General features: G+C 58.1%; 1 protein-coding gene across 2 annotated transcripts in view; it reads left to right on the top strand.

Moving 5' to 3' along the window:
- Positions 1-2,358: 2,358 nt before the first annotated feature.
- The window catches only part of LOC140403162 (alpha-N-acetylgalactosaminide alpha-2,6-sialyltransferase 3-like), a 39,803-nt gene continuing 16,513 nt past the window's right edge, over positions 2,359-25,648 (top strand). Inside the window, exons 1-3 of one of the 2 annotated variants that reach the window (XM_072490864.1) lie at positions 2,359-2,570; positions 20,505-20,705; positions 22,593-22,999. In XM_072490864.1, coding sequence (XP_072346965.1) covers positions 2,472-2,570; positions 20,505-20,705; positions 22,593-22,999 — 707 coding nt within the window. In that variant the 5' untranslated portion in view covers positions 2,359-2,471. The remainder of the gene's footprint in view (positions 2,571-20,504; positions 20,706-22,592; positions 23,000-25,648) is intronic. The other variant, XM_072490863.1, reaches the window with a different exon arrangement.

The following is a 25,648-nucleotide window of genomic DNA, read 5'->3' as shown; positions in this document are numbered from 1 at the left end:
CATTTTAACATGGCCAATCCACCTAACCTGCACATCTTTGGACTGTGGGAGGAAACCGGAGCACCCGGAGGAAACCCACGCAGACACGGGGACAACGTGCAGACTCCGCACTGTCACCCAGGCCGGAACCCGGGTCCCTGGCACTGTGAGGCAGCAGTGCTAACCACTGTGCCACTGTGCCGCCCGACCTCAAGCTTACCCGTCCACAGAAAACCCATGGGTGCTTCATTTGGAAATTCGAGCTCTCACTGGAAGAGACCTTAGATGGAGTGAAGGTTTCCTGCCGTGTGACAGAGTTCACAGCACCGGCTTCAAAAGCATCTGAACCCCCAAGCTGATACATTGCTGTTGTGACACACACTCTCATCATTGATAGAAAGCTGCACATGTTCTGTTTGCTCCAATTAGTTAGGCGAAATACCAGTACGTTTCCCAATTCTGCTCATCGGGGAATGTACTGTTTAGAAACAGACACTAATGAAGGATGCTTAAGAGATTAACCCATCCAGTTGCAGCTATTCCGATTTCCCAGTGTCATATTGTCCCAACTGTCTGAGATCTCCAGGTGGAGCCCAACCCTTGGCCTCAGGGCCCTGGGCTGTGGGCAGGGGGGGGGGGAATATTGGCGCAGTATTTTCACCCCGCCCTCACCAGTTGTGAATCTGAGCATGGTGCTCAGGAAATGACTGTTGTGTTCTGCTTCTTCATGCAGCATAAGCTGCTTCCTAGATGTATACTCTGACAAAGGAAGGTTCAGACTTGGAGATCGGTTTAACACGTTTATTGAACAGTTAACAATTCTCCTACTCGAGTTCGACTCTCCTGCTAATCTTACTATAGTAACTCAGTCTAACTAACCAGTCTGCTCTAAGCCATGCGATGGGTGTGATGCTTCCTGATCTGCCCCTGTCTCTCTGAGTGTCGCCTATGGAAAGAGACAGAACATGTGTGCCCTGTCCTTTTATGTGGGTTGCCCCCTTGTGGTAGTGTCACCTCTGGGTGTCTTGACTGCCCATTGGTGCCTTATCTTACTGACCTATTGGTTGAATGTCTGTGTGTCATGATGTCTCTGGTGCTCCCTCTAGTGTTTACCTAGTCTTGGTGTAGTTACATTAACCCCTTGTGTGTTTACAGTGGTGCATATCTCCACAATGATGTGATCGGATCCGGCGACAACTAACTCCAGTAAATGAGTCTCACCCAATAACAACTTCAGATGCTCCAGAGCATGGGTTCAACGCCCACCTCGGCAGTTCAGGGAAGTGAACTCAGTTGACAGCCCGGGAAATGTTATCAGTGGAAGTGTCTGTGGCAATGTCAGATTGCTGTTGCAAAAATAGAACACCCAGCTATTTCACAAATATTCCTGCGAGAAGGAAGCCTGAAACCGTTACCTGGTCTCGGCCTATATGTCGCTCCAGTCCCCCAATAACATTGTTGACTCTTATCTGCTCCTCGAAATGGCCCAGGCAGTTTCTCAGTTGTACCAGGGGACAGTTGGGAATGAGTGATAAATATTTGTCTTGCCAACAATACCAAAATGCAGAGAATAATAAAGAGTTCATGTAAATCCCAGCAAAAAAAGTGTTGAACACTGGCTGCAGATAAAAAAAACATCAGATCAGAAAATTTACCCTATAATAATAATAATCTTTATTACTGTCACAAGTAGGTTTACATTAACACTGCAATGAAGTTACTGTGAAAAGCTCCTAGTCGCCACACTCCGGCGCCTGTTCGGGTACACAGAGGGAGAATTCAGAATGTCCAATTCACCTAACAAGCACGTCTTTCGGGACTTGTGGGAGGAAACCGGAGCACCCGGAGGAAACCCACGCAGACACGGGGAGAACGTGCAGACTCCGCACAGACAGTGACCCAAGCTGGGAATTAAACCCGGGTCCCTGGCTCTGGGAAGCAACCTAGGTGTCAACAGTGTAAAGTCTGTTACTCCACTTTACTCCATCTGCACACATCGATATATTTCTGTATTTAGCATTGGGAACCCAGGCTAATTCAGTCTGATCACAGGAGAGGAGCTGACAATAATTAAAATGTCCCAGAAAGAGGCTGGACTGAGAGTTTATTCAGCAGAGATGTGAAGCTGTACATCTCAAATAAAACCAGGCTCTCTGCACAACTGCAACAAGGGTAAGGAGCGCGGTCTACTTAACACCAGCAACATCCCAAATCCCTCAGCAGGAATGACAGGCTGCCTTGTCCCGTTTAACACGCTGTCCGGCAGTGCACACAACCAGCTTGTTACCCATCTTATACAACAGGGAGAGGAGGCTGGGGCTAATCATACTGGAGCTGGCCTCCTCGCTGTCACGTGACTGGGAGAGGAGGAGGAGGAGGAGGAGAGGAGGAGGAGAGTGAAGCTGCTCAAGCGAGAGACCGAGAGATAAGCCCAGTCATGGTTTCACTGCGAGAATGGTGCCCTGGCAGTCTGTAGATGGCTGTTTGTGACTATGGTTTCAGCGCTCCAATCACAGGCACATCTCCACATCCCCACTCTTCGAACACACTGCGTTGCAGAAGGAGTGAAGATGATTTATACACAGAAAAAGGTAAATGCATCTTTCCTTTGCTCCCTGTTTATCGAGGTGAATTCACAGCGAGAAGGACCCAGACAGTGGAATCACTAACAGCCTTCTACCATAACCCTGCAGAATGACAATGTTAAAAACAGGACAATTGAATGTAAATATTTGCTAAACTGGCCTCTTTTCCCCTGTGTCGAGTCCATTGGTTAGTTACAGGCTGCAGGAAATGTGATGGTATTGAATCAGACTGCTTCATCTGTCTGCAATAATCCAACCGAAACACAGAAACAAAAGCTTCCAAACACACACTCCCCCCAGGCCGCCCCTCTCACCCCCTCCCACCTCCACCCCCCTCACCCCCCCACCTCCACCCCCACCTCACACACCCCTCACCCACCCCCCTTCCACCCCCCCCTCACCCCCCCTCCACCCCCCGCCGCTCCACCAACCCCCCTCCATCCAGCCCCTCACCCTTCACCCATCCCCCTCCAACCACACCCCCCTCACCCTCCAACCCCCTCCAACCACCCCCATCACCCTTCACCCATCCCCCTCCAACCACACCCCCTCACCCTCCACCCCCCTCCATCCACCACCCTCACCAACCCCACCCTCCACCCACAAACCCCCCCTCCCCCCACCCCCCTCCATCCACACCCCTCAAACGACCCCCCTCCATCCACCCCCCCTCAAACGACCCCCCTCCATCCACCCCCCTCCATCAACCCCCCCTCCATCAACCCCCCCTCCACTCACCCCCCCCTCCATCCACACACCCTCCATCCCACCCCCCTCCATCCACACCCCCTCCATCCACACCCCCTCCATCCACACACCCACCTCCTCCACCCCCTCACCACCCCCACTGCCCCCTCACCTCCCCCTCACCCACTCCCCCCCACCAACCCCTCCACCATCCCACCGCCCTAACCCCCTCCTTCAACAAACCGACCCCCTTCTCCACCCCGTCACCCATCCCTCCACCATCGCCCCCTATCCACACACCCAACCCCTCTCCCACTCATCCCTCCATCCACACACCCACCCCCTCCACTACACCACCCCCCGCTTCAACACATCACCCCCATGACGTGGCTTCAGGATCAGCACTGTCTCAATTTTAAATTACCCATCCTTGTATTCAAGTCACTCCAGCCCCTACACCCCTCCCTATCCCTGTAACCTCCTCCAGCCCCTACACCCCTCCCTATCCCTGTAACCTCCTCCAGCCCCTACACCCCTCCCTATCCCTATAACCTCCTCCATTCCCTACACCCCTCCCTATCCCTGTAACTTCCTCCAGCCCCTACACCCCTCCCTATCCCTATAACCTCCTCCAGCCCCGACACCCCTCCCTATCACTGTAACTTCCTCCAGCCCCGAGACCCCTCCCTATCTCTGTAACTTCCTCCGGCCCCTACACCCCTCCCTATCCCTGTAACCTCCTCCAGCCCCGACACCCCTCCCTATCCCTGTAACCTCCTTCAGCCTCTACACCCCTCCCTATTCCTGTAACCTCCTCCAGCCCCGACACCCCTCCCTATCTCTGTAACTTCCTCCAGCCCCTACACCCCTCCCTATCCCTGTAACCTCCTCCAGCCCCTACACACCTCCCTATCCCTGTAACTTCCTCCAGCCCCGACACCCGTCCCTATCTCTGTAATTTCCTCCAGCCCCTACACCCCTCCCTATCCCTGTAACATCCTCCAGCCCCTACACCCCTCCCTATCCCTGTAACTTCCTCCAGCCCCGACACCCCTCCCTATCTCTGTAACCTCCTCCAGCCCCTACACCCCTCCCTATCTCTGTAACCTCCTCCAGCCCCGACACCCCTCCCTATCCCTGCAACATCCTCCAGCCCCTACACCCCTCCCTATCCCTGTAACCTCCTCCAGCCCCGACACCCCTCCCTATCCCTGTAACATCCTCCAGCCCGGACACCCCTCCGTATCACTGTAACCTCCTCCAGCCCCGACATCCCTCCCTATCCCTGTAACCTCCTCCAGCCCCTACACCCCTCCCTATCCCTGTAACCTCCTCCAGCCCCTACACCCCTCCCTCTCTCTGTATCTCCTCCAGCCCCTACAACCCTCCCTATCTCTGTAACCTCCTCCAGCCCCGACACCCCTCCCGATCCCTGTAACATCCTCCAGCCCCGACACCCCACCCTATCCCTGTAACATCCTCCAGCCCCTACACCCCTCCCTATCCCTGTAATATCCTGCAGACCCGACACCCCTCCCTATCCCTGTAACCTCCTCCAGCCCCTACACCCCTCCCTATCACTGTAACCTCCTCCAGCCCCGATATCCCTCCCTATCCCTGTAACCTCCTCCAGCCCCTACACCCCTCCCTATCCCTGTAACCTCCTCCAGCCCCTACACCCCTCCCTATCCCTGTAACATCCTCCAGCCCCGACACCCCTCCCTATCACTGTAACCTCCTCCAGCCCCGACATCCCTCCCTATCACTGTAACCTCCTCCAGCCCCGACACCCCTCCCGATCCCTGTAACATCCTCCAGCCCCGACACCCCTCCCTATCACTGTAACCTCCTCCAGCCCTGACATCCCTCCCTATCACTGTAACCTCCTCCAGTCCCGACATCCGTCCGTATCCCTGTAACATCCTTCAGCCCCTACACCCCTCCCTATCTCTGTAACATCCTCCAGCCCCGACACCCCTCCCTATTCCTGTAACCTCCTCCAGCCCCTACACCCCTCCCTATATCTGTAACCTCCCCCAGCCCCTACACCCCTCCCTATCCCTGTAACCTCCTCCAGCCCCGACACCCCTCCCTATCCCTGCAACATCCTCCAGCCCCTACACCCCTCCCTATCTCTGTAACCTCCTCCAGCCCCTACACCCCTCCCTATCCCAGTAACCTCCTCCAGCCCCGACACCCCTCCCTATCCCTGTAACATCCTCCAGCCCGGACACCCCTCCGTAACACTGTAACCTCCTCCAGCCCCGACATCCCTCCCTATCCCTGTAACCTCCTCCAGCCCCTACACCCCTCCCTATCCCTGTAACCTCCTCCAGCCCCTACACCCCTCCCTATCCCTGTAACATCCTCCAGCCCCGACACCCCTCCCTATCACTGTAACCTCCTCCAGCCCCGACATCCCTCCCTTTCACTGTAACCTCCTCCAGCCCCGACATCCCTCCCTATCACTGTAACCTCCTCCAGCCCCTACACCCCTCCCTATCCCTGTTACCTCCTCCAGCCCGTACACTCCTCCCTATCCCTGTAACCTCCTCCAGCCCCGACACCCCTCCCTATCCCTGTAACATCCTCCAGCCCCGACACCCCTCCCTATCACTGTAACCTCCTCCAGCCCCGACATCACTCCCTATCACTGTAACCTCCTCCAGCCCCGACACCCCTCCCGATCCCTGTAACATCCTCCAGCCCCGACACCCCTCCCTATCACTGTAACCTCCTCCAGCCCTGACATCCCTCCCTATCACTGTAACCTCCTCCAGTCCCGACATCCGTCCGTATCACTGTAACATCCTTCAGCCCCTACACCCCTCCCTATCTCTGTAACATCCTCCAGCCCCGACACCCCTCCCTATTCCTGTAACCTCCTCCAGCCCCTACACCGCTCCCTATCCCTGTAACATCCTCCAGCCCCGACACCCCTCCCTATCCCTGTAACCTCCTTCAGCCCCTACACCCCTCCCTATCCCTGTAACATCCTCCAGCCCCTACACCCCTCCCTATCCCTGTAACCTCCTCCAGCCCCTACACCCCTCCCTATCTCTGTAACCTCCTCCAGCCCCTACACCCCTCCCTATCTCTGTTACCTCCTCCAGCCCCTACACCCCTCCCTATCTCTGGAACCTTTTCCAGCCCCGACATCCTTCCCTATCCCTGTAACCTCCTCCAGCACCTACACACCTCCCTATCCCTGTGACATCCTCCGGCTCCTACACCCCTCCCTATCCCTGTAACCTCCTCCAGCACCTACACCCCTCCCTATCCCTGTAACCTCCTCCAGCACCTACACCCCTCCCTATCCCTGTAACATCCTCCAGCCCCTACACCCCTCCCTATCCCTGTAACCTCCTCCAGCCCCTACATCCCTCCCTATCTCTGTAACCTCCTCCAGCCCCTACACCCCTCCCTATCTCTGTAACCTCCTCCAGCCCCTACACCCCTCCCTATCTCTGGAACCTTCTCCAGCCCCGACATCCCTCCCTATCCCTGTAACCTCCTCCAGCACCTACACCCCTCCCTATCTCTGTAACCTCCTCCAGCCCCTACACTCTCCCCATCTCTGTAACCTCCTCCCGCCCTACACCACTCCCTATCCCTGTAACCTCCTCCAGCCCCTACACCCCTCCCTATCTCTGTAACCTCCTCCAGCACCGACACCCCTCCCTATCTCTGTAACCTCCTCCAGCCTCTACACCCCTCCCTATCTCTGTAACCTCCTCCAGCCCCTACACCCCACCCTATCCCTGTAACCTCCTCCAGCCCCTACACCCCTCCCTATCTCTGTAACCTCCTCCAGTCCCCTACACCCCTCCCTATCCCTGTAACCTCCTCCAGCCTCTACACCCCTCCCTATCCCTATAACATCCTCCAGCCCCAACACCTCTCCCTATCCCTGTAACCTCCTCCAGCCCGTACACCCCTCCCTATCCCTGTAACATCCTCCAGCCCCGACACCCCTCCCTATCCCTGTAACATCCTCCAGCCCCGACACCCCTCCCTATCCCTGTAACCTCCTCCAGCCCCTACACCCCTCCCTATCCCTGTAACATCCTCCGGCTCCTACGTCCCTCCCTATCCCTGTAACCTCCTCCAGCCCGTACACCCATCCCTATCCCTGTAACATCCTCCGGCTCCTACGTCCCTCCCTATTCCTGTAACCTCCTCCAGCCCCTACACCCCACCCTATCTCTGTAACCTCCCCCAGCCCCTACACCCCTCCCTATCCCTGTAACTTCCTCCAGCCCTACACCCCTCCCTATCCCTGTAACCTCCTTCAGCCCCTACACCCCTCCCTATCCCTGTAACATCCTCCAGCCCCTACACCCCTCCCTATCCCTGTAACCTTCTCCAGCCCCTACACCCCTCCCTATCTCTGTAACCTCCTCCAGCCCCGACACCCCTCCCTATCCCTGTAACCTCCTCCAGCCCCTACACCCCTCCCTATCTCTGTAACCTCCTCCAGCCCCGAAATCCCTCCCTATCCCTGTAACCTCCTCCAGCCCCTACACCCCTCCCTATCCCTGTAAACTCCTGCAGCACCTACACCCCTCCCTATCTCTGTAACCTCCTCCAGCTCCTACACTCTCTCCCTATCCCTGTAACCTCCTCCAGCCCCTACACCCCTCCCTATCTCTGTCACCTCCTCCAGCACCGACACCACTCCCTATCTCTGTAACCTCCTCCAGCCCCGACATCCGTCCGTATCCCTGTAACATCCTTCAGCCCCTACACCCCTCCCTATCTCTGTAACATCCTCCAGCCCCGACACCCCTCCCTATTCCTGTAACCTCCTCCAGCCCCTACACCCCTCCCTATATCTGTAACCTCCCCCAGCCCCTACACCCCTCCCTATCCCTGTAACCTCCTCCAGCCCCGACACCCCTCCCTATCCCTGCAACATCCTCCAGCCCCTACACCCCTCCCTATCTCTGTAACCTCCTCCAGCCCCTACACCCCTCCCTATCCCAGTAACCTCCTCCAGCCCCGACACCCCTCCCTATCCCTGTAACATCCTCCAGCCCGGACACCCCTCCGTAACACTGTAACCTCCTCCAGCCCCGACATCCCTCCCTATCCCTGTAACCTCCTCCAGCCCCTACACCCCTCCCTATCCCTGTAACCTCCTCCAGCCCCTACACCCCTCCCTATCCCTGTAACATCCTCCAGCCCCGACACCCCTCCCTATCACTGTAACCTCCTCCAGCCCCGACATCCCTCCCTTTCACTGTAACCTCCTCCAGCCCCGACATCCCTCCCTATCACTGTAACCTCCTCCAGCCCCTACACCCCTCCCTATCCCTGTTACCTCCTCCAGCCCGTACACTCCTCCCTATCCCTGTAACCTCCTCCAGCCCCGACACCCCTCCCTATCCCTGTAACATCCTCCAGCCCCGACACCCCTCCCTATCACTGTAACCTCCTCCAGCCCCGACATCACTCCCTATCACTGTAACCTCCTCCAGCCCCGACACCCCTCCCTATCACTGTAACCTCCTCCAGCCCTGACATCCCTCCCTATCACTGTAACCTCCTCCAGTCCCGACATCCGTCCGTATCACTGTAACATCCTTCAGCCCCTACACCCCTCCCTATCTCTGTAACATCCTCCAGCCCCGACACCCCTCCCTATTCCTGTAACCTCCTCCAGCCCCTACACCGCTCCCTATCCCTGTAACATCCTCCAGCCCCGACACCCCTCCCTATCCCTGTAACCTCCTTCAGCCCCTACACCCCTCCCTATCCCTGTAACATCCTCCAGCCCCTACACCCCTCCCTATCCCTGTAACCTCCTCCAGCCCCTACACCCCTCCCTATCTCTGTAACCTCCTCCAGCCCCTACACCCCTCCCTATCTCTGTTACCTCCTCCAGCCCCTACACCCCTCCCTATCTCTGGAACCTTTTCCAGCCCCGACATCCTTCCCTATCCCTGTAACCTCCTCCAGCACCTACACACCTCCCTATCCCTGTGACATCCTCCGGCTCCTACACCCCTCCCTATCCCTGTAACCTCCTCCAGCACCTACACCCCTCCCTATCCCTGTAACCTCCTCCAGCACCTACACCCCTCCCTATCCCTGTAACATCCTCCAGCCCCTACACCCCTCCCTATCCCTGTAACCTCCTCCAGCCCCTACATCCCTCCCTATCTCTGTAACCTCCTCCAGCCCCTACACCCCTCCCTATCTCTGTAACCTCCTCCAGCCCCTACACCCCTCCCTATCTCTGGAACCTTCTCCAGCCCCGACATCCCTCCCTATCCCTGTAACCTCCTCCAGCACCTACACCCCTCCCTATCTCTGTAACCTCCTCCAGCCCCTACACTCTCCCCATCTCTGTAACCTCCTCCCGCCCTACACCACTCCCTATCCCTGTAACCTCCTCCAGCCCCTACACCCCTCCCTATCTCTGTAACCTCCTCCAGCACCGACACCCCTCCCTATCTCTGTAACCTCCTCCAGCCTCTACACCCCTCCCTATCTCTGTAACCTCCTCCAGCCCCTACACCCCACCCTATCCCTGTAACCTCCTCCAGCCCCTACACCCCTCCCTATCTCTGTAACCTCCTCCAGTCCCCTACACCCCTCCCTATCCCTGTAACCTCCTCCAGCCTCTACACCCCTCCCTATCCCTATAACATCCTCCAGCCCCAACACCTCTCCCTATCCCTGTAACCTCCTCCAGCCCGTACACCCCTCCCTATCCCTGTAACATCCTCCAGCCCCGACACCCCTCCCTATCCCTGTAACATCCTCCAGCCCCGACACCCCTCCCTATCCCTGTAACCTCCTCCAGCCCCTACACCCCTCCCTATCCCTGTAACATCCTCCGGCTCCTACGTCCCTCCCTATCCCTGTAACCTCCTCCAGCCCGTACACCCATCCCTATCCCTGTAACATCCTCCGGCTCCTACGTCCCTCCCTATTCCTGTAACCTCCTCCAGCCCCTACACCCCACCCTATCTCTGTAACCTCCCCCAGCCCCTACACCCCTCCCTATCCCTGTAACTTCCTCCAGCCCTACACCCCTCCCTATCCCTGTAACCTCCTTCAGCCCCTACACCCCTCCCTATCCCTGTAACATCCTCCAGCCCCTACACCCCTCTCTATCCCTGTAACCTTCTCCAGCCCCTACACCCCTCCCTATCTCTGTAACCTCCTCCAGCCCCGACACCCCTCCCTATCCCTGTAACCTCCTCCAGCCCCTACACCCCTCCCTATCTCTGTAACCTCCTCCAGCCCCGAAATCCCTCCCTATCCCTGTAACCTCCTCCAGCCCCTACACCCCTCCCTATCCCTGTAAACTCCTGCAGCACCTACACCCCTCCCTATCTCTGTAACCTCCTCCAGCTCCTACACTCTCTCCCTATCCCTGTAACCTCCTCCAGCCCCTACACCCCTCCCTATCTCTGTCACCTCCTCCAGCACCGACACCACTCCCTATCTCTGTAACCTCCTCCAGCCCCTATACCCCTCCCGATCTCTGTAACCTCCTCCAGTCCCCTACACCCCTCCCTATCCCTGTAACCTCGTCCAGCCCCTACACCCCTCCCTATCCCTATAACATCCTCCAGCCCCTACACCTCTCCCTATCCCTGTAACCTCCTCCAGCCCCTACACCCCTCCCTATCCCTGTAACATCCTCCAGCCCCGACACCCCTCCCTATCCCTGTAACATCCTCCAGCCCTGACACCCCTCCCTATCCCTGTAACCTCCTCCAGCCCCTACACCCCTCCCTATCCCTGTAACATCCTCCAGCCCCTACACCTCTCCCTATCCCTGTAACCTCCTCCAGCCCGTACACCCCTCCCAATCCCTGTAACATCCTCCGGCTCCTACGTCCCTCCCTATTCCTGTAACCTCCTCCAGCCCCTACACCCCTCCCTATCTCTGTAACCTCCTCCAGCCCCTACACCCCTCCCTATCCCTGTAACTTCCTCCAGCCCTACACTGCTCCCTATCCCTGTACCCTCCTTCAGCCCCTACACCCCTCCCTATCCCTGTAACATCCTCCAGCCCCTACACCCCTCCCTATCCCTGTAACCTCCTCCAGCCCCTACACCCCTCCCTATCTCTGTAACCTCCTCCAGCCCCGACACCCCTCCCTATCCCTGTAACCTCCTCCAGCCCCTACACCCCTCCCTATCTCTGTAACCTCCTCCAGCCCCGAAATCCCTCCCTATCCCTGTAACCTCCTCCAGCCCCTACACCCCTCCCTATCCCTGTAAACTCCTCCAGCACCTACACCCCTCCCTATCTCTGTAACCTCCTCCAGCTCCTACACTCTCTCCCTATCCCTGTAACCTCCTCCAGCCCCTACACCCCTCCCTATATCTGTAACCTCCTCCAGTCCCCTACACCCCTCCCTATCCCTGTAACCTCCTACAGCCCCTCCACCCCTCCCTATCCCTGTAACATCCTCCAGCCCCTACACCCCTCCCTATCCCCGTAACATCCTCCAGCACCGACACCCCTCCCTATCCTTGTAACATCCTCCAGCCCCGACACCCCTCCCTATCCCTGTAACCTCCTCCAGCCCCTACACCCCTCCCTATCCCTGTAACATCCTCCGGCTCCTACGTCCCTCCCTATCCCTGTAACCTCCTCCGGCCCCTATACCCCTCCCTATCCCTGTAACATCCTCCGGCTCCTACGTCCCTCCCTAACCCTGTAACCTCCTCCAGCCCCTACACCCCTCCCTATCCCTGTAACATCCTCCAGCCCCTACACCCCTCCCTATCTCTGTAACCTCCTCCAGCCCCTACACCCCTCCCTATCCCTGTAACATCCTCCGGCTCCTACGTCCCTCCCTATCCCTGTAACCTCCTCCAGCCCCTACAACCCTCCCTATCCCTGTAAACTCCTCCAGCACCTACACCCCTCCCTATCTCTGTAACCTCCTCCAGCTCCAACACTCTCCCCATCTCTGTAACCTCCTCCCGCCCTACACCCCTCCCTATCCCTGTAACCTCCTCCAGCCCCTACACCCCTCCCTATCTCTGTCAGCTCCTCCAGAACCGGCTCCCCTCCCTATCTCTGTAACCTCCTCCAGCCCCTACACCCCTCCCTATATCTGTAACCTCCTCCAGCCCCTACACCCCAACCTATCCCTGTAACCTCCTCCAGACCCAACACCACTCCCTATCTCTGTAACCTCCTCCAGTCCCCTACACCCCTGCCTATCCCTGTAACCTCCTTCAGCCCCTCCACCCCTCCCTATCCCTGTAACATCCTCCAGCCGCTACACCCCTCCCTATCCCCGTAACATCCTCCAGCCCCGACACCCCTCCCTATCCCTGTAACATCCTCCAGCCCCGACACCCCTCCCTATCCCTGTAACCTCCTCCAGCCCCTACACCCCTCCCTATCCCTGTAACATCCTCCGGCTCCTACGTCCCTCCCTATCCCTGTAACCTCCTCCAGCCCCTACACCCCTCCCTATCCCTGTAACATCCTCCGGCTCCTACGTCCCTCCCTATCCCTGTAACCTCCTCCAGCCCGTACACCCCTCCCAATCCCTGTAACATCCTCCGGCTCCTACGTCCCTCCCTATTCCTGTAACCTCCTCCAGCCCCTACACCCCTCCCTATCTCTGTAACCTCCCCCAGCCCCTACACCCCTCCCTATCCCTGTAACTTCCTCCAGCCCTACACTGCTCCCTATCCCTGTACCCTCCTTCAGCCCCTACACCCCTCCCTATCCCTGTAACATCCTCCAGCCCCTACACCCCTCCCTATCCCTGTAACCTCCTCCAGCCCCTACACCCCTCCCTATCTCTGTAACCTCCTCCAGCCCCGACACCCCTCCCTATCCCTGTAACCTCCTCCAGCCCCTACACCCCTCCCTATCTCTGTAACCTCCTCCAGCCCCGAAATCCCTCCCTATCCCTGTAACCTCCTCCAGCCCCTACACCCCTCCCTATCCCTGTAAACTCCTCCAGCACCTACACCCCTCCCTATCTCTGTAACCTCCTCCAGCTCCTACACTCTCTCCCTATCCCTGTAACCTCCTCCAGCCCCTACACCCCTCCCTATATCTGTAACCTCCTCCAGTCCCCTACACCCCTCCCTATCCCTGTAACCTCCTACAGCCCCTCCACCCCTCCCTATCCCTGTAACATCCTCCAGCCCCTACACCCCTCCCTATCCCCGTAACATCCTCCAGCACCGACACCCCTCCCTATCCTTGTAACATCCTCCAGCCCCGACACCCCTCCCTATCCCTGTAACCTCCTCCAGCCCCAACACTCCTCCCTATCCCTGTAACATCCTCCGGCTCCTACGTCCCTCCCTATCCCTGTAACCTCCTCCGGCCCCTATACCCCTCCCTATCCCTGTAACATCCTCCGGCTCCTACGTCCCTCCCTATCCCTGTAACCTCCTCCAGCCCCTACACCCCTCCCTATCCCTGTAACATCCTCCAGCCCCTACACCCCTCCCTATCTCTGGAACCTCCTCCAGCCCCTACACCCCTCCCTATCGCTGTAACATCCTCCGGCTCCTACGTCCCTCCCTATCCCTGTAACCTCCTCCAGCCCCTACAACCCACCCTATCCCTGTAAACTCCTCCAGCACCTACACCCCTCCCTATCTCTGTAACCTCCTCCAGCTCCAACACTCTCCCCATCTCTGTAACCTCCTCCCGCCCTACACCCCTCCCTATCTCTGTAACCTCCTCCAGCCCCTACACCCCTCCCTATCTCTGTCAGCTCCTCCAGAACCGACTTCCCTCCCTATCTCTGTAACCTCCTCCAGCCCCTACACCCCTCCCTATATCTGTAACCTCCTCCAGCCCCTACACCCCAACCTATCCCTGTAACCTCCTCCAGCCCCAACACCACTCCCTATCTCTGTAACCTCCTCCAGTCCCCTACACCCCTGCCTATCCCTGTAACCTCCTTCAGCCCCTCCACCCCTCCCTATCCCTGTAACATCCTCCAGCCCCTACACCCCTCCCTATCCCCGTAACATCCTCCAGCCCCGACACCCCTCCCTATCCCTGTAACATCCTCCAGCCCCGACACCCCTCCCTATCCCTGTAACCTCCTCCAGCCCCTACACCCCTCCCTATCCCTGTAACATCCTCCGGCTCCTACGTCCCTCCCTATCCCTGTAACCTCCTCCAGCCCCTACACCCCTCCCTATCCCTGTAACATCCTCCGGCTCCTACGTCCCTCCCTATCCCTGTAACCTCCTCCAGCCCCTACAACCCTCCCTATCCCTGTGACATCCTCCAGCCCCTACACCCATCCCTATCTCTGTAACCTCCTCCAGCCCCGACACCCCTCCCTATCCCTGTAACCTCCTCCAGCCCCTACACCCCTCCCTATCTCTGTAACCTCCTCCAGCCCCGACATCCCTCCCTATCCCTGTAACCTCCTCCAGCCCCTACACCCCTCCCTATCCCTGTGACATCCTCCGGCTCCTACACCCCTCCCTATCCCTGTAACCCCCTCCAGCCCCTACAACCTCCCTATACCTGTAAACCCCTCCAGCACCTACACCCCTCCCTATCTCTGTAACCTCCTCGAGCTCCTACACTCTCCCCATCTCTGTAACCTCCTCCCGCCCTACACCCCTCCCTATCCCTGTAACCTCCTCCAGACCCTACACCCCTCCCTATCTCTGTCACCTCCTCCAGCACCGACACCCCTCCCTATCTCTGTAACCTCCTCCAGCCCCTACGCCCCTCCCTATCTCTGTAACCTCCTCCAGCCCCTACACCCCTCCCTATCTCTGTAACCTCCTCCAGTCCCCTACAAACCCCCCCCCCTATCCCTGTAACCTCTCCCAGCCCCTACACCCCTCCCTATCCCTGTAACTTCCTCCAGCCCTACACCCCTCCCTATCCCTGTAACCTCCTTCAGCTCCTACACCCCTCCCTATCCCTGTAACATCCTCCAGCCCATACACCCCTCCCTATCCCTGTAACCTCCTCCAGCCCCTACACCCCTCCCTATCTCTGTAACCTCCTCCAGCCCCGACACCCCTCCCTATCCCTGTAACCTCCTCCAGCCCCTACACCCCTCCCTATCTCTGTAACCTCCTCCAGCCCCGAAATCCCTCCCTATCCCTGTAACCTCCTCCAGCCCCTACACCCCTCCCTATCCCTGTAAACTCCTCCAGCACCTACACCCCTCCCTATCTCTGTAACCTCCTCCAGCTCCTACACTCTCTCCCTATCCCTGTAACCTCCTCCAGCCCCTACACCCCTCCCTATCTCTGTCACCTCCTCCAGCACCGACACCACTCCCTATCTCTGTAACCTCGTCCAGCCCCTACACCCCTCCCTATCTCTGTAACCTCCTCCAGCCCCTACACCCCACCCTATCCCTGTAACCTCCTCCAGCCCCTACACCCCTCCCTATCTCTGTAACCTCCTCCAGTCCCCTACACCCCTCCCTATCCCTGTAACCTCCTTCAGCCCCTCCACCCCTCCCTATCCCTGTAACATCCTCCAGCCCCTACACCCCTCCCTATCCCCGTAACATCCTCCAGCCCCGATACCCCTCCCTATCCCTGTAACATCCTCCAGCCCCGACACCCCTCCCTATCCCTGTAACCTCCTCCAGCCCCTACACCCCTCCCTATCCCTGTAACATCCTCCGGCTCCTACGTCCCTCCCTATCCCTGTAACCTCCTCCGGCCCCTATAGCCCTCCCTATCCCTGTAACATCCTCCGGCTCCTACGTCCCTCCCTATCCCTGTAACCTCCTCCAGCCCCTACACCCCTCCCTATCCCTGTAACATCCTCCAGCCCCTACACCCCTCCCTATCTCTGTAACCTCCTCCAGCCCCTACACCCCTCCCTATCCCTGTAACATCCTCCGGCTCCTACGTCCCTCCCTATCCCTGTAACCTCCTCCAGCCCCTACAACCCTCCCTATCCCTGTAACCTCCTTCAGCCCCTACACCCCTCCCTATCCTGTAACATCCTCCAGCCCCTACACCCCTCCCTATCCCTGTAACCTCCTCCAGCCCCTACACCCCTCCCTATCTCTGTAACCTCCTCCAGCCACTACACCCCTCCCTATCCCTGTAACCTCCTCCAGCCCCTACACCCCTCCCTATCTCTGTAACCTCCTCCAGCCCCGACATCCCTCCCTATCCCTGTAACCTCCTCCAGCCCCTACACCCCTCCCTATCCCTGTGACATCCTCCGGCTCCTACACCCCTCCCTATCCCTGTAACCCCCTCCAGCCCCAACACCACTCCCTATCTCTGTAACCTCCTCCAGCCCCGACATCCCTCCCTATCCCTGTAACCTCCTCCAGCCCCTACACCCCTCCCTATCCCTGTGACATCCTCCGGCTCCTACACCCCTCCCTATCCCTGTAACCCCCTCCAGCCCCTACAACCCTCCCTATCCCTGTAAACTCCTCCAGCACCTACACCCCTTCCTATCTCTGTAACCTCCTCCAGCTCCAACACTCTCCCCATCTCTGTAACCTCCTCCCGCCCTACACCCCTCCCTATCCCTGTAACCTCCTCCAGCCCCTACACCCCTCCCTATCTCTGTCAGCTCCTCCAGCACCGACTCCCATCCCTATCTCTGTAACCTCCTCCAGCCCCTACACCCCTCCCTATATCTGTAACCTCCTCCAGCCCCTACACCCCACCCTATCCCTGTAACCTCCCCCAGCCCCAACACCACTCCCTATCTCTGTAACCTCCTCCAGTCCCCTACACCCCTCCCTATCCCTGTAACCTCCTTCAGCCCCTCCACCCCTCCCTATCCCTGTAACATCCTCCAGCCCCTACACCCCTCCCTATCCCCGTAACATCCTCCAGCCCCGACACCCCTCCCTATCCCTGTAACATCCTCCAGCCCCGACACCCCTCCCTATCCCTATAACCTCCTCCAGCCCCTACACCCCTCCCTATCCCTGTAACATCCTCCGGCTCCTACGTCCCTCCCTATCCCTGTAACCTCCTCCAGCCCCTACACCCCTCCCTATCCCTGTAACATCCTCCGGCTCCTACGTCCCTCCCTATCCCTGTAACCTCCTCCAGCCCCTACACCCCTCCCTATCCCTGTAACATCCTCCAGCCCCTACACCCCTCCCTATCTCTGTAACCTCCTCCAGCCCCTACACCCCTCCCTATCCCTGTAACCTCCTCCAGCCCCTACACCCCTCCCTATCAATGTAACCTCCTCCAGCCCCGACATCCCTCCCTATCCCTGTAACCTCCTCCAGCCCCACACCCCTCCCTATCCCTGTGACATCCTCCGGCTCCTACACCCCTCCCTATCCCTGTAACCCCCTCCAGCCCCTACAACCTCCCTATCCCTGTAAACGCCTCCAGCACCTACACCCCTCCCTATCTCTGTAACCTCCTCCAGCTCCTACACTCTCCCCATCTCTGTAACCTCCTCCTGCCCTACACCCCTCCCTATCCCTGTAACCTCCTCCAGACCCTACACCCCTCCCTATCTCTGTAACCTCCTCCAGCCCCTACAACCCTCCCTATCCCTGTAACCTCCTTCAGCCCCTACACCCCTCCCTATCCTGTAACATCCTCCAGCCCCTACACCCCTCCCTATCCCTGTAACCTCCTCCAGCCCCTACACCCCTCCCTATCTCTGTAACCTCCTCCAGCCACTACACCCCTCCCTATCCCTGTAACCTCCTCCAGCCCCTACACCCCTCCCTATCTCTGTAACCTCCTCCAGCCCCGACATCCCTCCCTATCCCTGTAACCTCCTCCAGCCCCTACACCCCTCCCTATCCCTGTGACATCCTCCGGCTCCTACACCCCTCCCTATCCCTGTAACCCCCTCCAGCCCCAACACCACTCCCTATCTCTGTAACCTCCTCCAGCCCCGACATCCCTCCCTATCCCTGTAACCTCCTCCAGCCCCTACACCCCTCCCTATCCCTGTGACATCCTCCGGCTCCTACACCCCTCCCTATCCCTGTAACCCCCTCCAGCCCCTACAACCCTCCCTATCCCTGTAAACTCCTCCAGCACCTACACCCCTTCCTATCTCTGTAACCTCCTCCAGCTTCAACACTCTCCCCATCTCTGTAACCTCCTCCCGCCCTACACCCCTCCCTATCCCTGTAACCTCCTCCAGCCCCTACACCCCTCCCTATCTCTGTCAGCTCCTCCAGCACCGACTCCCATCCCTATCTCTGTAACCTCCTCCAGCCCCTACACCCCTCCCTATATCTGTAACCTCCTCCAGCCCCTACACCCCACCCTATCCCTGTAACCTCCTCCAGCCCCAACACCACTCCCTATCTCTGTAACCTCCTCCAGTCCCCTACACCCCTCCCTATCCCTGTAACCTCCTTCAGCCCCTCCACCCCTCCCTATCCCTGTAACATCCTCCAGCCCCTACACCCCTCCCTATCCCCGTAACATCCTCCAGCCCCGACACCCCTCCCTATCCCTGTAACATCCTCCAGCCCCGACACCCCTCCCTATCCCTATAACCTCCTCCAGCCCCTACACCCCTCCCTATCCCTGTAACATCCTCCGGCTCCTACGTCCCTCCCTATCCCTGTAACCTCCTCCAGCCCCTACACCCCTCCCTATCCCTGTAACATCCTCCGGCTCCTACGTCCCTCCCTATCCCTGTAACCTCCTCCAGCCCCTACACCCCTCCCTATCCCTGTAACATCCTCCAGCCCCTACACCCCTCCCTATCTCTGTAACCTCCTCCAGCCCCTACACCCCTCCCTATCCCTGTAACCTCCTCCAGCCCCTACACCCCTCCCTATCAATGTAACCTCCTCCAGCCCCGACATCCCTCCCTATCCCTGTAACCTCCTCCAGCCCCACACCCCTCCCTATCCCTGTGACATCCTCCGGCTCCTACACCCCTCCCTATCCCTGTAACCCCCTCCAGCCCCTACAACCTCCCTATCCCTGTAAACGAACCTCCTCCAGCCCCGACATCCCTCCCTATCCCTGTAACCTCCTCCAGCCCCACACCCCTCCCTATCCCTGTGACATCCTCCGGCTCCTACACCCCTCCCTATCCCTGTAACCCCCTCCAGCCCCTACAACCTCCCTATCCCTGTAAACGCCTCCAGCACCGACACCCCTCCCTATCTCTGTAACCTCCTTCAGCCCCTACGCCCCTCCCTATCTCTGTAACCTCCTCCAGCCCCTACACCCCTCCCTATCTCTGTAACCTCCTCCAGTCCCCTACAAACCCCCCCCATCCCTGTAACCTCCTTCAGCCCCTCCACGCATCCCTATCCCTGTAACATCCTCCAGCCCCTACACCCCTCCCTATCCCCGTAACATCCTCCAGCCCCGACACCCCTCCCTATCCCTGTAACATCCTCCAGCCCCGACACCCCTCCCTATCCCTGTAACCCCCTCCAGCCCCTACACCCCTCCCTATCCCTGTGACATCCTCCAGCCCCTACACCCCTCCCTATCCCTGTGACATCCTCCGGCCCCTACACCCCTCCCTATCCCTGTGACATCCTCCGGCCCCTACACCCCTCCCTGTCCCTGTGACATCCTCCGGCCCCTACACCCCTCCACCCCTCCCTATCCCTGTAACATCCTCCGGCTCCTACGTCCCTCCCTATCTCTGTAACCCCCTCCGGCCCCTACACCCCTCCCTATCCCTGTGACATCCTCCAGCCCCTACACCCCTCCCTATCCCTGTAACATCCTCCGGCTCCTACGTCCCTCCCTTTCTCTGTAACCTCCTCCAGCCCCTACACCCCTCCCTATCTCTGTAACCTCCTCCAGCTCCTACACTCTCCCCATCTCTGTAACCTCCTCCCGCCCTACACCCTCCCTATCCCTGTAACCCCCTCCAGCCCCTACACCCCTCCCTATCCCTGTGACATCCTCCGGCTCCTACACCCTCCCTATCCCTGTAACCTCCTCCAGCCCCTACCCCCCTCCCTATCCCTGTAACCTCCTCCAGCCCCTACACCCCTCCCTATCCCTGTAACCCCTTCCAGCCCCTACAACCCTCCCTATCCCTGTAACATCCTCCGGCTCCTACACCCCTCCTTGTTGATCTGTGGTATTCAGCTTTACACCGTGTTCTCCACGTGGCTCAATCTCCGTGATCTTGTTAATAATTACCACTGCAGCTGTCCACACCAGTCGACGATGCTCATGATATTGCTCTGAAAATGTCTCTTATTTTCTCTCTGTCCCTCGGGGACACGAGGCAGGTCAGTGATCCTCCAGCCCCCCCCCCCCCCCCACGACTCTCCCCATCTCTGTAATCTTTTGCCTCTTTGTGTTTTCATCCAGCTGAACATTCTGGTAGCAGTGGCCCTGATTGGAGGAGTGACATTCGTTATTGCTGTGGTACACTACATCCATCAGTCCCCCTATCCCACAATACTCTCCCAGTTAGCTGGGCAGGCGGGAAGGAGCCACAGCCGCTTCCTGGGTCTTTTCCTACGGGACAGCAAGGTGCTGCGAGGTTATGTGAGCCTGGTCCAGCAACAGGTAAGTTCCCTGGCGAGGCAGCGAATCCCAAACACCTGGAAGCGTTTTGGAACTTCCTCACACTGCCCCAACGAATGACGTGCATTTATCCAGAGCCTTTCACACCCTAGGATGTCGCTAAATGCTTCACAACCATGGACGTGAAGTCACGGTTGAAATGCCGGCAGGAAACAGCGAATTTGCACCTATTGTGACGATGACCAGAAACTCTCATTTTCTGTTATTAATTGGGGGACAACATTCACCAGGGCACTGGGGAGGACTCCCCTGCTCTTCAAACAGGCCACAAGATCTTTTATGTACACACTGAAAGGCTGATGGCACCTCTGACAGTGCGGCACTCCCTCAGTACTAACCCTCTGACAGTGCGGCACTCCCTCAGTACTGAACCTCTGACAGTGCAGCACCCCCTCAGTACTGACCCTCTGACAGTGCGACACTCCCTCAGTACTGACCCTCTGACAGTGCAGCACGCCCTCAGTACTGACCCTCTGACAGTGCGGCACTCCGTCAGTACTGACCCTCTGACAGTGCAGCACTCCCTCAGTACTGACCCTCTGACAGTGCGGCACTCCGTCAGTACTGACCCTCTGACAGTGCAGCACTCCCTCAGTACTGACCCTCTGACAGTGCGGCACTCCCTCAGTACTGACCCTCTGACAGTGCGGCACTCACTCAGTACTGACCCTCTGACAGTGCGACACTCCCTCAGTACTGACCCTCTGACAGTGCAGCACTCCCTCAGTACTGACCCTCTGACAGTGCGGCACTCACTCAGTACTGACCCTCTGACAGTGCAGCACTCCCTCAGTGCTGACTTTCTGACAGTGCAGCACTCCCTCAGTGCTGTCCCTGACAGTGCAGCACTCCATCAGTACTGACCCTCTGACAGTGCAGCACTCCCTCAGTACTGACCCTCTGACAGTGCGGCACTCCCTCAGTACTGACCCTCTGACAGTGCGACACTCCCTCAGTACTGACCCTCTGACAGTGCAGCGCTCCCTCAGTACTGACCCTCTGACAGTGCAGCACTCCCTCAGTACTGACCCTGACAGTGCGGCACTCTCTCAGTACTGACCCTCTGACAGTGCAGCACTCCCTCAGTACTGACCCTCTGACACTGCAGCGCTCCCTCAGTACTGACTCACTGACAGTGCAGCACTCCCTCAGTACTGACTCTCTGACAGTGCGGCGCTCCCTCAGTACTGGCCCTCTGACAGTGCAGCACTCCCTCAGTACTGACCCTCTGACAGTGCAGCACTCCATCAGTACAGACCCTCTGACAGTGCGGCACTCCCTCAGTACTGACCCTCTGACAGTGCAGCACTCCCTCAGTACTGACCCGCTGACAGTGCAGCACTCCCTCAGTACAGACCCTCTGACAGTGCAGCACTCCCTCAGTTCTGACTCTCTGACAGTGCAGCACTCCCTCAGTACTGACTCTCTGACACTGCCGCGCTCCCTCAGTACTGGCCCTCTGACAGTGCCGCGCTCCCTCAGTACTGGCCCTCTGACAGTGCAGCACTCCCTCAGTACTGACCCTCTGACACTGCAGCACTCCCTCAGTACTGACTCTCTGACACTGCAGCATTCCCTCAGTACTGGCCCTCTGACAGTGCAGCACTCCCTCAGTACTGACCCTCTGACAGTGCAGCACTCCCTCAGTACTGACCCTCTGACAGTGCGGCACTCCCTCAGTAGTGATCCTCAGCATTGAATTAGTTCTGATCCTCTCCATGTCGTTCCTGACTCTCGCTGTCCACATCCCCCGTGGAGGATGACGCTGAGAGATAATGATGCAGTTACAATGCCAGATGGGTACGGTGATGGGGCAAAACAAGCTGAACATGTGGACTGAAATCTGTGTGTGTGTGTGTTTCTGTCTAGCCCCTGTCACTCCGCTGTGGCCAGTGCAGCATTGTCTCCAGCTCTGGCCAGATGTTGGGCAGTGGCCTGGGAGCGGAGATTGACCAATCGGAGTGCGTGTGGAGGATGAATGCCGCACCCACAGAAGGCTACGAGGCTGACGTGGGCAGCAAGACCACAGTGAGAGTGGTGTCGCACACCAGCACCCCCTGGCTGCTCCGACAGGAAGTGTTCACCTCCCACCTCAACAGCTCCATCTACATCTTCTGGGGCCCTCAGCGCAACATGAGGCGCGACGGAAAGGGATTGGTCTATAACATGCTGCGCAGCGTTCAAAACCGCTTCCCCACTGCCAAGCTCTACACTCTGACAGAGGAACAGATGCGATACTGCGACAGTGCCTTCAAAAAGGCAACGGGGAAAGACAGGTGAGGCCATCCAGATTCCGGGATTGGGCTCTGATTTCGAAGGAAGGTTTTCAGAGACAGGGTCTCAGTGCTGCATCAATGATCTGGGTTGCCAGGATTATCCTGGAGTCTGCTGGAGAGATTCATTAAAATCTCCAGGGCACCAATGTTTTGGGCAGCGCGGTGTAGCCTCAATTGTTCCACATTCCCGTCTCGTGGTAATTGATGGTGCATCAATTTATTGAACAAGGTGTTGTGCCTCCTGTAGCTGGAACCAGAATGGCTGCAGCGCGGGAGAGCACACACTTTTATACGCCGCCTGCTGGGCAGAGCCAGCAGGCAGGGATTTACCCTTGTACCTGTAATATACGGGCAGTGCCGTAATGCATACAATATACCACTAGTGGTGACTACCACACACGGTAGCACAAGTGGCTAGCACTGTGGCTTCACGGTGCCAGGGTCCCAGGTTCGATTCCCCACTGGGTCACTGTCTGTGCGGGGTCTGCACTTTCTCCCCGTGTCTGCGTGGGTTTCCTCCGGGTGCTCCGGTTTCCTCCTACAGTCCAAAGAAGTTTTGTCCTGTGCCTCAGGGCTGGTAACTGGATCTGGGTTTTGTATCACAATTCAAACAGCCAGTGTTCCACCCAATGGTGCGAGTGTCTCTCTCACCATAGCCAAGCGATGGGATTTGTGATCTAGTGTGCAGACTTGCGAATGTTCCTCTAACTCCACTCATGTCTATCTCCATCTGTCTGTCTGTCTATTTCTCTATGTCTCTCTCTCTCTTTGTCTCTTACCCTCTCTCTCTCTCCCTCACTGTCTCTCTCTCTCTGTCTCTTACTCTCTCTCTCTCTCTCTGTCTCTCTCTCTCTCTGTCTCTTACTCTCTCTCTCCCTCTCTGTCTCTCTCTGCCTTTGTCTCTCTCGCTGTCTTTCTCTCTTCTTCTCTCTCTATCTCTATCATTCTTGTTCTCTCTCCACCTCTCTCTCTACTTCTCTGTCCCCTCTTTCCCTCTCTTTCTCACTCTTTCACTCTGTCTCACTCTTTCACTCTCTCTCTCCATCTCTCTCTCCATCTCCCTCTCTCTCCATCTTCACCTCTCTCTCTCCACCTCCCCCTCTCTCTCTCCACCTCCCCCTCTCTCTGTCTCCCTCTCTCCGTCGCCCTCTCTCTCTCTCCATCTCTCTCTCTTTGTCCTGTCTCTCTCTCTTCGTCTCTGTCTCTCTCTCTGTCTCTCTCTCTGTCTGTGTCTCTCTCGCTGTCTTTCTGTCTCTCTCTCTGTCTTTCTGTCTCTCTCTCTCTCTGTCTTTCTGTCTCTGTCTCTCTCTGTCTTTCTGTCCCTCTCTCTCTGTCTCTCTTTCTTTCTCCTCTCTCTGTCACTCTCTCTGTCTCTCTCTATTTCTCACTCTTGCTCTCTGTCTCTTTATCGCTCTCTCTCTTGCTCTTTCTTTCTGTCTCTCCTCTCCCCTCCCTCCCTCTTTCTCTCGCTCTCTCTGCCTCTCCCCTCCCTCCCTCTTTCGCTCTCTGTCTCTCCCCTCCTCCCTCTTTCTCTCCCCTCTCTCCCCCTCTCTCTGTGTCTCTCCCCTCTCTCCCCCTCTCTCTGTGTCTCTCTCCCCTCTCTCCCCCTCACTCTCTGTCTCTCTTCCCCCCTCTCTCTCTCTCTCCCCCTCTCTCCCCCTCTCTCCCCCTCTCTCCCCCTCTCTCCCCCTCTCTCCCCCTCTCTCCCCCTCTCTCCCCCTCTCTCCCCCTCTCTCCCCCTCTCTCCCCCTCTCTCCCCCTCTCTCCCCCTCTCTCCCCCTCTCTCCCCCTCTCTCCCCCTCTCTCCCCCTCTCTCTCCGTCTCTCTCTGTGTCTCTCCCCTCTCTCCCCCTCTCTCTGTGTCTCTCCCCTCTCTCCCACCTCTCTCTGTCTCTCTCCCCTCTCTCCCCCTCTCTCTCTGTCTCTCTCCCCCTCTCTCTGTGTCTCTCCCCTCTCTCCCCCTCTCTCTCTGTTTCTCCCCTCTCTCCCCCTCTCTCTCTGTCTCTCTCCCCTCTCTCCCCCTCTCTCTGTGTCTCTCCCCTCTCTCGCCCTCTCTCTCTCTGTCTCTCCCCTCTCTCCCCCTCTCTCTCTGTCTCTCTCCCCCTCTCTCTCTGTCTCTCTCCCCCTCTCTCTCGGTCTCTCTCCCCTCTCTCCCCTTCTCTGTGTCTCTCCCCTCTCTCCCCCTCACTCTCTGTCTCTCTTCCCCCCTCTCTCTCTCTCTCCCCCTCTCTCCCCCTCTCTCCCCCTCTCTCCCCCTCTCTCCCCCTCTCTCCCCCTCTCTCCCCCTCTCTCCCCCTCTCTCTCCGTCTCTCTCCCCCTCTCTCTGTGTCTCTCCCCTCTCTCCCCCTCTCTCTGTGTCTCTCCCCTCTCTCCCACCTCTCTCTGTCTCTCTCCCCTCTCTCCCCCTCTCTCTCTGTCTCTCTCCCCCTCTCTCTGTGTCTCTCGCCTCTCTCCCCCTCTCTCTCTGTTTCTCCCCTCTCTCCCCCTCTCTCTCTGTCTCTCTCCCCACTCTCCCCCTCTCTCTGTGTCTCTCCCCTCTCTCGCCCTCTCTCTCTCTGTCTCTCCCCTCTCTCCCCCTCTCTCTCTGTCTCTCTCCCCCTCTCTCTCTGTCTCTCTCCCCCTCTCTCTCGGTCTCTCTCCCCTCTCTCCC

This window comes from Scyliorhinus torazame, chromosome 27 (assembly GCF_047496885.1).
Source record: "Scyliorhinus torazame isolate Kashiwa2021f chromosome 27, sScyTor2.1, whole genome shotgun sequence".
In the NCBI taxonomy this organism is placed as follows: domain Eukaryota; kingdom Metazoa; phylum Chordata; class Chondrichthyes; order Carcharhiniformes; family Scyliorhinidae; genus Scyliorhinus; species Scyliorhinus torazame.
The sequence above is the reverse complement of the archived record's forward strand: the minus strand, read 5'-3'. Positions and strand labels throughout refer to the sequence as shown.